We start from the raw sequence: 13,260 nt of genomic DNA, 5'->3' as shown, positions 1-13,260 counted from the left end.
TGATTATCCATGTTATAAAAATATTAGAATAGTCTTTGACCTCTCTTCTTTATTTAATACCTACAGTCTCTCGCCAACTCCTGCTGCTTCTTTTCTGTAGCCTGTTTCTTTTCTACAGCATCGGCAAATGTCTCATTCTTTTCCTGGACTGTTGTAACCTGGGTTCTTTGCTCCCTGCCTCCCTCATTGTTCCAACTGCTCTTTCAGCCTTCGGAGTTGCTTGAAGTTTCATCCTGCGGCAGCCCTGTAAGTAGAGCTAGGAGGGCCCTTCAGAAGGTAGAGTAGGGTTCCTACCTCCTTTAACTGCCACCTTCCAGCCCCAGGGTAGTGCGGAGTACTGCAAATAAAGGTATTCTCATCATCAAATATTCCCCCATTTATTAATCCATCCCTTTATTTCCTACCACCAGCCTCACACCAGCTTTTCCTGCTCCCCCAGCTAGGAATTGAGAGGAGGTGACAGATGAGAAGCTGAGGCCGGTGGTGGGAACAAGGACTAGAGCACAGGGTATCGGATCTCCTGCTTGCTCAGCTAGTTCTCTCCCTGCTACATTCTTCCCAGAGCCTGGGGCTTCTTCCACACCTTCTTCTGCACTACCCAGGCACAGCCCAGCCGGTTTCATTTCTAGACTAAAAAAATGATTCAGTAAGGACTTGGAAAGGATCGGGATTTTTTCACTTTAAATGAATAAATATGGAAATATCACGCTCTTTGGCCCTGCTTCTGTGGATCCAGTGCAAAGGACTGCCATGTCCGGGGAGATCCAACAAGCTGCTGCTGTCCAGCCCTGCTCCTCCCCACTCAGCAAAGGGCCCTTGCTCTTCCCTATTCTCACCAGAGAGGCACAAGTGCTCCGTCCCTTCCAGCGGCAGGCGGAGGGAAGAGAAAGGGTCTGTTGTTTTTCTCTCCTTGTTTCTCTCCCTCACTGCTGATCACCAAGCTGCTGACCAGGTCAGAAAGCCCTAATGGAAATCCTCCAGTGCTGGGCAGGCTCCTCCTCCTTTGGGGAGCTTGTCCTTGACTGATTTTTCTTTTTCCTGATGGGAAAAAAGAGAGAGAGAGAAAGAAGAAAAAAGAAAAACCACAAACTTCCTTTGAAAACCAGCTTGTAGACAGGGCCTGGAGCGCACGCCCTCGACTCGGCGACTCAGAAATCCCGAAGACGCTCTGAACGACATGGGAGCACCTGGGCTGCACCCCTGCCTGCCTGCACCCTCCTCCAGTGCCCCCCGGTCGTGGGCGTGAGTCCGGAAGTTAGCCACAATCCAGCCAGGACCGCCGCTCGTAAACCTGGGTAAACCTGTGTAAGCTCTGGCGTTGACAGCTGGAAGGCAGCTGGGACTGTGGCGGCGCCCCTCCCTGTACCCACGTCCGCCATCGCATTGCCAGAGTTGAACCCCCCTTCTAAGTCCTGGAACAGTACCCACTTCTGGAAGGTAAAAACTGTTTTAACCGTTTCCTTCGCCTTTTCTCCTAACTCCCAGTGCTATTTTTCCTCTCCAGCTCTGGGGAGGTGACACTGGCTCTCCTTCCACCTTGGGTCTCTATAAGTCTGGATTTCGAGAGGAGCTCAGGCAGGAGTATGTAAAAGAGATGCTGCTTGGTCCCTACACTTCCTCCTTTTAATGACACCTTCCCCTTCTCCCTTGCTAGCAAGTAGACAGGGCACTGTGGTTGCCTTATTCTGAGGGGAAAATCTAAATCATTAGTTGCATGAAGATTTGGGTCAGAGTGAGAGGGAGATTAGAGTGGGACAGTCAGGCACTTGAGGGGGAGAGTAAAGTTCCTGGAGAGCCAGGGCAGGGGGCGTGGGTGTCTTCTTGAAGCTACATACCCGGTTTATATGCTTCTTCCAACTTATGGCTATTTACTGCCTCTGGCTATAGGGAGGGGCCAGGGCTGTTTTGACCCCCTTACTGCCACCAGAGGATAATCCCAGCTGGAGAGAAAGTGTAGGACTAGGACTTGAGTTAAGAAAAGAGGAAAAGAGTGAAATCCTGATTTGTTTGAGTACCTATGAGTCTCAGAGTCTCTCCTGCTCTGAAATACTCCATGCCCAACCCACCAGGTGTGCTCCCTGTAGAGTGGAACTCCTCCATCACACTTCTGGCCCCTTTTCTGAAGACTTAGCCCACTTAGCTTTTTGCCCAGATTCTCTGAGACCCAGCTCCCTCTGATATCCAGCTCCTGGGTTCTTTTGGCCCACTGGCCTGGCCAGCTAGTGGCCCAACCTCCGCTTAATTATTGATCATTTCTGGCATTGGACAGAAAAGTGCTGTTTTTCTCCAAGCTTTTAAAAAGTCCCAGGCTCTGGTTTCTGCTTCTAAGGCTCATCCTAAGTGTCATTTGGAAAGGGAGGAAAAAAGGAGAGAGGGGGAAAAAAAAGCATAAGGCCTGCAGGCAATTTTTGCTACTATGATTCTAAATCAGCAACATGTAAATGAGATGCAGCTAGCATAAATTATATTTGAATCAGGAGGATGATCAATTTGGGTGACTAGTCTTATTTCGGTGACTTTTCTGTCCCTCAACTTCACCCCCAAGGCTTTACCCTAGCCCTAAATTCCTGACGGATTGCAAAAGGAAGCATAGTCTCAGGTTAGGTGGAAGCAAGAGAAAAGATTTGTAACAAGTTTAATATCTCCCCCTTTCTCACCCTGATCAAGGGGGCGAGGGGAGTAAGGAGGTTGAAGGGAGATGTTTTCCAGGGGGCAGGGTTTGTGGCTTTTTATTGTCTATGATCCATGGTGTTAATTAAATGTCTATGCTTAGCGCTGGTAGAGAGTGGGTTAAACAGGTCCAGAGTTGACATCTAAAATGACCTAGATGGGAACAGATGGAAAGAACATATGCACAGGTAGAGGTGTGGAGATGGAGCATTTTTTGTTTTACAGAAATCAATAATCAGTATTTTCATATTCCATGTAGTAGGCAAAAGAGTATCTCTGGGTTTCGGCAGTTTTCGGAGCATAGAGGAACTGAGGAGACGGAGACGTCTCTATCCCAACTCCAGCTGTCAAGAGAAGCTTACTGGAGGAATGGGGTGGTGTGTGTGTGTGTGTGTGTGTGTGTGTGTGTGTGTGTGTGTGTTTTGTAGGTCTAATCTGAAATTACTTATCAGAACCACCGATCTCTGATTCAAGTCCCCAGGGCCTGCATTTCCCCTCTCCAGCCTACAGGAAGCTCCTCCCAGGATATTTTTATTGTGGTTTGCGATTGTGTAAAGCTGGAGTTGTGAAGGTGGAGTCCTTTGAGGAGAAAGACTTCTTTCTCACCAGTGTTTTGCCTTTAGGGGAATGGTACTGACTCTCTTTATTCTTCACCCCAAGCACTATATGACTGTTCATCTTTTTGCCCTTGGGATGAGGCAGAGAGAAGATGGCCCTAAAGATATAAACCATGTGTGCTCAGGATGTTTCCTCAACAGCCAAGGGACAGGGTTTGGGTAGGGCAGAGGAATTACTCTCATTCTGGCTATGGTGGGGTTTACTGACATGATGCCTATTACAGGGTGAGCTAAAGATCACTGTATTAATAATCATTAGTATAGTTTTAACATTTCTTTCTCCATCTCTTTTTCTTCTTTCTCCTTTTACCCGCCCTTTCTGTCCTGTCTCCATTCCTTGTCCTTCCTGTTTCAGGGAAGCTGACGCCACCCAATGTCTTCAATCCCACCGGAATCATCCCCCCCAAGCCTGAAAGTCCTGTACCCTTGTTGGTCCTATCTGGTCACAGCAAGTTAGGGGTGAAAGAGCCCGGCCTGGGGCCCTTCTGTTTACCCCAAAGCTGTACTACCTGTAGCCAGGAGTGGCTAACAGACACTAACCGAGCCTTCTGCACTACATTCCTTTTCCAAGACTTTTCTGGCTCTGTTTGCATTCCAGCCCAATGATTTCCTTCTTGTTGGATCGTTCTTTCTTTTGCATATCAAGCCTAGATTAAGCCAGTCCCTGAGGACAATAGAGTTCTTTGGTGCCCCTCAGTTGACCCCTCCTGACCATGGAACACCATCAGCCTGAGCATCCAGTCCATGGCGAGGCCAGGACTGCAGAAGTGGTCAGCGCTGAAAACCATGAGGTCCTGTCAGAACCCAATGAGTCCCCTCAGGATAAGGATGCCGAAGAGGCTGATGGGGGAGCTGGAGAACAGGAGCCAGTAGATGAAGCTTTGCTGCCAGCCCAGGGCCGGGATAACCTCGAGTCCCCTCCACCTGATGCTAGCTCAAGCCAACAAGCGCCAGCCCAGGGGACACAGCCTGAGGTAGAGACAGTGGGGGCCTGCTCCTGGCCCCAAGAGCTTCCCCAGTCCCCCAGGGCCCAACAACCTGAGCTAGACTTCTACTGTGTAAAGTGGATCCCCTGGAAGGGAGAACGGACACCCATCATCACCCAGAGCACTAATGGCCCTTGCCCGCTCATCGCCATCATGAACATCCTTTTTCTTCAGTGGAAGGTAAGAGAGAGCTTGGATGGGGGCTCAGAAAACCTTGATCATTCTGATATTCTCAAACCAAACTTTCCAGATTTCCTATTTCTCCAGCTTGAACAAATGAGATAAGATATTTGTAAAAACAAAACAAAACAATTATCTGTCCTACTCCTCTGTCTTCTACTGTCTAGCAAATGGGAATGCCTTGCAGTTTTCCACATTCATTCCCTTGCTCCAGTTGCAAGCCTTTCTTTTCCACCACACCTGACTGCTGGACAACTCCTGCCCTCCCCCTGCCTTTCTATGGGTTCCTCCTTCAGTGCTCCATGAAGGAAAACACACACCTGGCTAACACTTTGATCACTCCTTGCCTCCAGGTGAAGCTGCCACCTCAGAAGGAAGTGATCACATCAGATGAGCTCATGGCCCATCTTGGTGAGTGACTGGGCCTTGAAGAGGAATTACCCAAAAGCTTCCAGTGCTATCTACTCAGCCAGAAGTCCAGAGTGTTGAGGGACTCCCCATTCGGGGATCTTATGTGGCAGGGAAGGTGAAAATCTGTGGGGCGTCTCTGCAAGGCTGGGGAATGAAAAGTCAAGGTGTCAGGAGTCCTGGGTCGTCACCCCAATTCTTCCCTTAGCTTTCACATGGAACCTTGCGTGTACCCTTCACCTTTGTGGGCCCATTTCTTCCTCTGAGAAACTAAGGCCCTTTGCAACTCTGAAAAATCTGTGGTTCTGTGACATTACCTCCATTCTCCTGGAGAAGAGGAAGCAGCTTTTGGGACTGTTGGTGGGGTAAGCTGATAAGGAATCCTGTCTTGTAGGAGACTGCCTTCTGTCCATCAAGCCCCAGGAGAAGTCAGAAGGACTTCAGCTTAATTTTCAGCAGGTGAGGCGAAAGGTCTGGGGACATGGGGGTTTGCAGGCTTATAAGGGGACACCCAGGCTATTAAGAGAGGCCTTTCTGTTGCTTCTCAGGGGGGTTCCTTGAACCATAATTTCTTTCTGCAGGAGGGGGAGGGTGTATCTCTGTCCTAGAAAATATGTTCATTTACATAAGATAAAGAAGGGTTGAGACAAGGGAGGAATTTCCATTGTAAGAGAACACCAGGGAAGAAAAGCAACAAGATTAAATTTTTTTTTTTTTTCTGGAGGTGGGAGTAGAGTGGGGGGAGGGGAGGCTAGAATATACATCATTTTCTTTCTTTTTTTTCCAGTTTTATTGAGATTTAATTGACATATAACACTGTGTCAGGTTCTTTTTTTCCACTTTATTTTTTAAATTGAAGTATAGTTGATTTATAATATTGTGTTAGTTTCAGGTGTACAGAGTAGTGATTCAGTATTTTGCACATTATATTACATAATAGGCTATTATAAGATACTAGGTATAATTCCATGTGCTATACAGTATATCCTTGTTGTTTACCTATAGCACTGTGTAAGTTTAAAATATACAATGTGTTGATTTGATCTATCCATTATTTTTTTTTCTACCCCAGAATGTGGATGATGCAATGACAGTGCTGCCTAAACTGGCCACAGGTCTGGATGTCAATGTGCGATTCACAGGTGTCTCTGATTTTGAGTATACACCTGAGTGCAGCGTCTTTGACCTACTAGGCATACCTCTGTACCATGGCTGGCTTGTTGATCCACAGGTGAGGGTAGGGGGCACAAGTGAGACTCAGTCAGCTCAAGCTGAGAGAGAAGCAAAATTTTGTGTGGAGGGGTTTAGGGAGGTAAGGAGTAGATTGGCTTGGGAGGGGATTAGGGTTTAGAGGCTGGATCCAGTGCAGAATTCCTTTAATTTTCACCTTTCTGGGGGGTAACATTCAAATACAAGCAAACAATATAGAAATAGGTCAATTCTTCAGACATCAAAAGTTTCAGGAAGCTTTGGTCGTAGGGTTGCGGTCCTTGTGGGCTTGCTTCACTTCCTTCCTGAAAAAGATCTCCATTTTTTTGGTACCACCCCATCCCGCTGCTCATGCAGAGTCCTGAGGCTGTGAGTGCAGTTGGGAAACTGAGTTACAACCAACTGGTAGAGAAGATCATCACCTGCAAGCACTCCAGTGACACCAACCTCGTGACAGAAGGTGACCTCCCTCCCTTCTCTTCTGTGGATCCTATGTGGAGAGAATGATGGCTACTTAGGTTTAGTGTTTATTGTCTGTCTCCCCACCACCATGTCCCACTAGACTGTGAGCTCCATGAGAGGGAGTTGGGGGTATTGTCTATTTTTAGTTCACTGACGTATCCCCTGGTACCTAGTGCAATGCCTGGCAAAAAGTAGCTGCTCAGTTAGAATCTGTTGAATGAATGAATACAACCAGGCTTCAAGGAAGCGATTTCTCAAGGTGGGACTGACCCCTAGGGCTTTGACAGGGCCTCTCTGGATGATCCTACCGTGGACTTTGCATTTAAGCCACCCGCCCACCCCCCTTTCTTGTGCCCTGCTGCCAGGCCTGATTGCAGAGCAGTTCCTGGAGACCACCGCGGCACAGCTGACCTACCATGGTCTGTGTGAGCTAACAACAGCTGCCAAGGAGGGCGAACTTAGCGTCTTTTTCCGGAACAACCACTTTAGCACTATGACTAAGCACAAGGTGATGAGGGTCTAGGAGGGGGGGTTGGAGTGCTGTCATTCCCTCATGCCTTTTTCTTCTGGGTCAGTGTTTCAGTCAGGATAAGGTAGATTAAGCTGTGATAAGAAATGACCCCTGAATCCCTGTGGTTTACCACAACGAAGGTTTATTTCTTTTTTCAAAAAACTATTTATTTATTTATTTATTTTGGCTGTGCCGGTCTTAGTTGCGGCACATGGGATCTTCGTTGCAGCATGTAGACTTCTTAGTTGCGGTACGCGGACTCTTAGTTGTGGCATGCATTCGTGATCTAGTTCCCCGACCAGGGATCAAACCCGAGCCCCCTGCATTGGGAGCACAGAGTCTTACCCACTGGACCACCAGGGAAGTCCCCAAAGGTTTATTTCTCACTCATGTTGCACGTCCACTGCAGATTGGCTGCAGCTCTGTCCCACATCATCTTCACTTTGGGGCCCAGGCTGACAAAACAGCCTTTATCTGGAACATAAGAGGGGAAAGTGCGGGGGTGGGGAACACACCGCATGAGTGCTTTTAGTGCTTCTGCCTGGAAATGACAATGTCAGTTCTGCTAACATCTCACTGGCTAGAACGAGCCATAAGGAGTAAGCCTGCCATCAGTGGGACAAGAAAGTGTAAATCCTCTCCAGGAAGGGGCAGTGGAATTTTTGAACAATACTATAGTTTTCCAAAGATAAAAAGTTTCTGAGCTCTCTAGGAATTGAGTAGAAGAGGGAAAGGTCTTTGGTTCTCAAAGGATTTATCCTTATAACCATCAGACGAGCCCAGAGAACCATGGGAAGTAGGGTAGGAAGCAGGGTCGTATGTGGGCCTTTAGCCTGAGGACTCCATGCTTGACTGCAGTGACCACCATACTCACAGCCAGCTGACCACGACTCAGACAGCCCTTCCTTCTCCCCACAGCCGTGCATATTTATGAATATGTGCTCACACTGACATGTCCCAGCTAGCACAGCGATTGATTCCAATGGTCTCTGTGCATCTCAGATAGGTGCCTCTGTCACCTGTCCCACCAATGCACTTTGTCCTCCTCTTTGCAGGGTCACTTGTACCTACTGGTCACCGACCAGGGCTTCCTACAGGAGGAGCAAGTGGTGTGGGAGAGCCTGCACAACGTGGACGGAGACAGCTGTTTCTGTGACTCTGACTTTCACCTAAGTCACTCCCTAGGCAAGGGGCCTGGAGCAGAAGGTGGGAGTGGCTCCCCAGAAAAGCAGCGGCAGGTGGACCAGGTGTGTGGGGCCTCTGGGGAGGGTGCAGAGAGCATGTCCGCCTCAGAGAGCTTCTTGCCATAGGTGCGAGCTGCCTGCATCTTATTATCTAGAGACTGTGACATATGACAGCCATGCCCCTCTCCTCTCTGTTACCTTTCGGACCATCTCAGCATTTGGTGTGTATTCTCTGGCACCAGAGGTAAAATACTTGGCTGTAGGTGTCGCTCTGGAGGAGGAGCTGGAGAATTGGAAGGATGAGGAAAGGCTGCTTTTGTTGTTGTCGTTATTTATTTATTTATTTATTTGGCCACACAGCTTGTGGGATCTTAGCTCCCCGACCAGGGATTGAACCCGTGCCCCCTGCCAGTGGAAGCTCAGAGTCCTAACCACTGGACTGCCAGGGAACTCCCAGGAAAGGCTGGCTTGGAAACCTAAACACAGCCTGGACATCCCCCCGCCCCAGCCTCCCTCACCTCCCCCGTTCTTTCCCCTATCTCCAGGACTACCTGATCGCCTTGTCCCTGCAGCAGCAGCCGTCGCAAGGCACACTGGGTCTTAGTGACCTGGAGCTGGCCCAGCAACTTCAGCAAGAGGAGTACCAACAGCACCAAGCCACCCAGCCCGTGGCAGCACGGGCCCTGTCACCGCAGGTGGGTCTGTTCCTCCTGCTCTTAGCGCTGCCCCTGCAGCGTTCCCGCATCCCCGGAGCGCCACTCCTGCTTCCCCTGGTCCAGACACCTGTTATTCCTGCCCTCTTCAAGGTTGCCCTCAGGACCTTTCTCCTGTCTGTCCCTCTCCCCTGGGTCCCTTCCTGTCTTTCTCTCCCCACTGTCCCTCCCAATCCTGACCCTGCCTCCATCTAGAGTCTCTGTCCTGGGCTCTTCCACAGTTGATGGGTGACCAATTGTTGAATCTGATATACAGGGGAGAGGAGCTGCATTTGGACGCCCAGCTGCCGAGCGTCGGCAAAGGCCGAAGCAAGAGTCCGACTGTGTCCTCTTGTAGCCCCGCTCAGTGCCAGGCTGCCTTGCCTCCGCTTTCAGAGGCTGGGGCTATTTTGCTTGCTCCCCAGCTCAACTTGAGATATGCAGGGTAACTTATTTATGGAATGTTGGGGACCAGAGCAGGCAGTAAATGCCAAGGTCAGACTTGGTGACGTCTTTGCCCTCACGTGCTGCCTCCTCTTCCTCCCAACCATCCCGGGCAACATTGGGGTTGGTGGGGTGAGGATTTCTGATTCCCAACTCCCTTTCCCCAGAATAGTCACATTAATATACAGACTCAGGCTCCAGGGTGAGGTCCCTGTCTAGAACCCATCTCCCCTACTTTCTGCTCCTGCAGGCCCACCCATATCCATCCGTTTGTTTCAGGGTTTAATTTGGGTTTCTATCTCCATTATTTGTAATGCCTTCCTAGGGGTTTGGAAATAAAACTTCTTTCCTGAGGTCTGTTGTTTGCCTTACCCTGCAGCTACTGGGTTAAGTATTCGACTCAATTGAGGAATGCAAAAACGGGGATGGGGAGGTAAAAAGATGTGAGGGGATGGCCTGTCATTTCTAATACAAGCAGCAGGGGGAGCCAAAGCCTGCCTTTTCCTTTTTTGTTTTTTAATCTGTTTTTGATAGGTCTTCTTTTGGAAGTAGTACTATAATTTGGGAGGTGGGTTTCCAAGTTCCTGTTTTGGACAGATGACTTTGGGGATTGTGCACCCTGCTAAGCCAATCTTCCCATGCAGGGGAGGCGTAGCTTGATCCTCTGCTTGCTTCTCAGGTCATACAGATGGTCCTTTGCTACCTCTAATCATTTCTGACCTCATTGTGGTTCCTGGTTCTCAATTATTTTACCTGAAATTTCCTGGGGAAGAGAAATTAATGGGGGTGAGGGGAGACACCGAGGGGAGGGGAGTTGTTGACAACTGCAGTCTAGAGCCTCAAACAGGACTCCTGTTGAATATCCAAGTACACATGAAAGGGACCTCCAGCTTCAAGGCCTCCTCCCAGCCCATGTCCTGCTCCACCCAAACTTCAATCAGGGAACACAAGTGACAGTGAAGTTTGCCAAAAGAATTCAAATATCAGTGAGATGTGCTGGCCAGAATACAGAAAGAATGAGTAGAGCAGAAACTATCAAAGAGATCCCATTATCGCATACCCAAGACAGAGCTAGGGGACCCAGGTGCAGACATCACTTTGAGATGAGGGAAATTAAGGGATTTAAGAGGAACTTCAAGTTCCAGACTCCACAAGAAGCTGGCACATGTGGTGCTCAAGTGAGGGGTTATCTTATTTGGAGGCCCAGCTGGTCTCCTGCAGGCTCAGCCATACATGGGAATCTCAGATCCTTGAAGGTCATGTGGGGATGAGGTCTCAAAGGTCTTCAGCCCTGCACAGGGCTAGTAGGGCTGACTGGCAGTTCCCTTTCCCAGCATTCTGCAGACAAGAAAGTCAAGTATTAAAAGGACCCACCACCACTATGGCTCAGGTACTCTGTCCTCTCCCTCATGCTGGCCCAGAGCTTGTGTGGTGCCTGGAGTCCTGCACTAAATTCACCAAAGACCCATGAGTTCTCCAGGACATGACTATGCTCCACTGTGTGCAGTGTGGAGGTTAGGGGTGAAGCTCCGGGGCTCCAGGTTAAGAACCAGCGAAGTCTCACCTGGAGGGAAGAGTAGAGGGACTTCCCAAATTTCTTTTTGAACTCAGCTCAGATACTTAGAAGATCAGTCTCACTTCGAGAAATAAGGATGCTCATCAGGACTTGGTAATTGTCTCAGTTTCCTGGTAGAGGAAGAAACAGAATGTGGATGTGGTGGTAGTGACATTCTCACAGAGTAGGGATTGGGCCACACGGTGAATTATTCTAGGGAGTGTTGGTGAGGAGAGGGTCAAGGAAAAGAGAAATATGCATTATGTAAGGGTAAAAGTTATCTTTGTCCATCCTCATAGGAGATGATGTGGCAGGAAAGATCGGTTGCTGTGGGGAATATTACTGGACTATTACTTGTTCCATCCACGTCTTTCCTGTCCCTGCCACTAGCTTAGAGCATCGCTCCAAGGGCAGGTACCCAAGAAAAGATAGAGGAGACTTGCTACCTGTAAAGACTTACAGCATGAGGGACTTCCCTAGTGACACAGTGGTTAAGAATCCTCCTGCCAGTTCAGGGGACACGGGTTCGAGCCCTGGTCCGGGAAGATCCCACATGCTGCAGAGCAACTAAGCCCATGTGCCACAACTACTGAGCCCACATGCCACAACTACTGAAGCCCGCATGCCTAGAGCCCGTGCTCTGCAACAAGAGAAGCCACCGCAGTGAGAGGCCTGTGCACCACAACGAAGAGTAGCTCCCACTCACCACAACCAGAGAAAGACTGCATGCAGCAACAAAGGCTCAATGCAGCAAAAAAAAAAATCTTAAAAAAAAAAAATTTACAGCATGAAATCCAGAAAGACTGTTCTTAACTTACAAGTTCGAGAAAGTCCAAGGAGGATACGCCCATCCTGTCCCTAAACTGAGATGATGGGGCTCTGATAGGGAGCAGAGTCATGTGACTTCCCGTTCTGATCCTGACTTACCAGGGTCGTCTTATTATCCTCATCTTTATACATCAGTTTCTCCTGGTTGGACACCTGGGGTTCAGCATCACTGTCCTTCTCTCATACCTGCACCAGGCCTCTTGCCTTTTGGTTAAAGATGGTAATGGAGGGTTCAGTTTAGAAATAATAGAGATATAGTACATATTCAAATCATGAGCTATAACTGATTATAATAAAATATTTTGGGGACTTCTCTGGTGGTCCAGTGGTTAAGACTCTACAATCCCAATGCAAGTGGCCCAGGTTTGATCCCTGGTCAGGGAACTAGATCCTTCATGCTGCAACTAAGACCCAGTGCAGCCAAATAAATAAATAACTATTATTGTTTTAAAAAAGGAAAGATATATTATAAAAATTTTTTTTTGGTTGCAAAACACCTGTTTGTGTCATGAGCTGTGCACTGGTGCTGTCATCATTTCCTATTATCCTCTTTTTCAGAGTTATCTCAGTCACTTGACTCCTGAGACCCTTCTCAGAACTGCCTGAAACCTACACTTAGGGCAACCCCACAGATCATAAACTCCCACAAAGAAACAAAAAAAAAATGATGAAGTGAATACAGGATGCTATATTTTATTTGGACTCATTCATTACCTGATTGTCAGTGGGCCTGATGGCTACTCTTTGTTGTTGTTTTTTTTTTTTTTTGCATTTTAAATTAAATTAATTAAATTAATTTATTTTTTGGCTGTGGCTTGTGGGATTTTAGTTCCCCGACCAGGGATGGAACCCAGGGCCTCAGCAGTGAGAACATGGAGCCCTAACCACTGGACCGCCAGGGAATTCCCTGATGGCTGCTCTTTTGAATTCCATGTATCATTGGTTTTATGTTGTGATGAAGACTGCCAAATGCTTCCCAGTATCCATTCTTCCCTTCTTCCAACTCTTGTTACTCCATAGTTATAGAATTGGGGTAGGAGTCACTCATTAACTGAATATTCCCAATGGTGTACAAGTACCCTCTACACCAAACCTATATCAAACATAATTCTTGTCTTGTTACTTGAGAATATATTTGGCATCTCATACTGCCCTAGGATATTTATAATGAACCTTCATTTTATGGTTCAGATTGGTCTGCATTTATCCTGAATCAGCTGTCATTTAAAGGTCATTTTTCTGAATAAATATTCATCACAATTATGTTTTCACATTTCTCTCATAAAAGAATAGTTTGGAAGTGTCTTGATTGAGTTTTTCCTTTAAAAAAATTTTTTTTCAGAAAAACAGGCCTGTATTATTATTATTATTTTTTTTGTGGTACGCCGGCCTCTCACTGCCGTGGCCTCTCCCGCTGCGGAGCACAGGCTCCGGACGCGCAGGCTCAGCGGCCACGGCTCACGGGCCCAGCCGCTCCGCGGCATGTGGGATCTTCCCGGACCGGGGCACGAACC

General features: G+C 48.1%; 1 protein-coding gene across 2 annotated transcripts; it reads left to right on the top strand.

Annotated features, from left to right (window-relative positions):
• The first annotated feature begins 562 nt into the window (after positions 1–562).
• On the top strand, positions 563–9,716 carry MINDY1 (MINDY lysine 48 deubiquitinase 1). 2 transcript variants are annotated; one of them, XM_067035456.1, is made up of 11 exons: positions 838–952; positions 1,054–1,437; positions 3,643–4,453; positions 4,807–4,864; positions 5,256–5,320; positions 5,934–6,092; positions 6,428–6,530; positions 6,898–7,040; positions 8,099–8,290; positions 8,773–8,922; positions 9,197–9,716. In XM_067035456.1, exons 3-11 carry the CDS (start codon positions 4,001–4,003, stop codon positions 9,275–9,277), a joined length of 1,404 nt encoding a protein of 467 aa, XP_066891557.1. In that variant the 5' UTR covers positions 838–952; positions 1,054–1,437; positions 3,643–4,000; the 3' UTR covers positions 9,278–9,716. The 2 variants fall into 2 exon arrangements, with proteins under 2 accessions (XP_058936254.1, XP_066891557.1); XM_059080271.2 differs by having other exon boundaries at positions 563–1,437.
• Positions 9,717–13,260: the final 3,544 nt, after the last annotated feature.

This window comes from Kogia breviceps, chromosome 1 (assembly GCF_026419965.1).
Source record: "Kogia breviceps isolate mKogBre1 chromosome 1, mKogBre1 haplotype 1, whole genome shotgun sequence".
NCBI classification, from domain to species: Eukaryota; Metazoa; Chordata; class Mammalia; order Artiodactyla; family Physeteridae; genus Kogia; species Kogia breviceps.
Note: the sequence above shows the minus strand (reverse complement) of the source record. Positions and strands in the feature narration are given on the sequence as shown.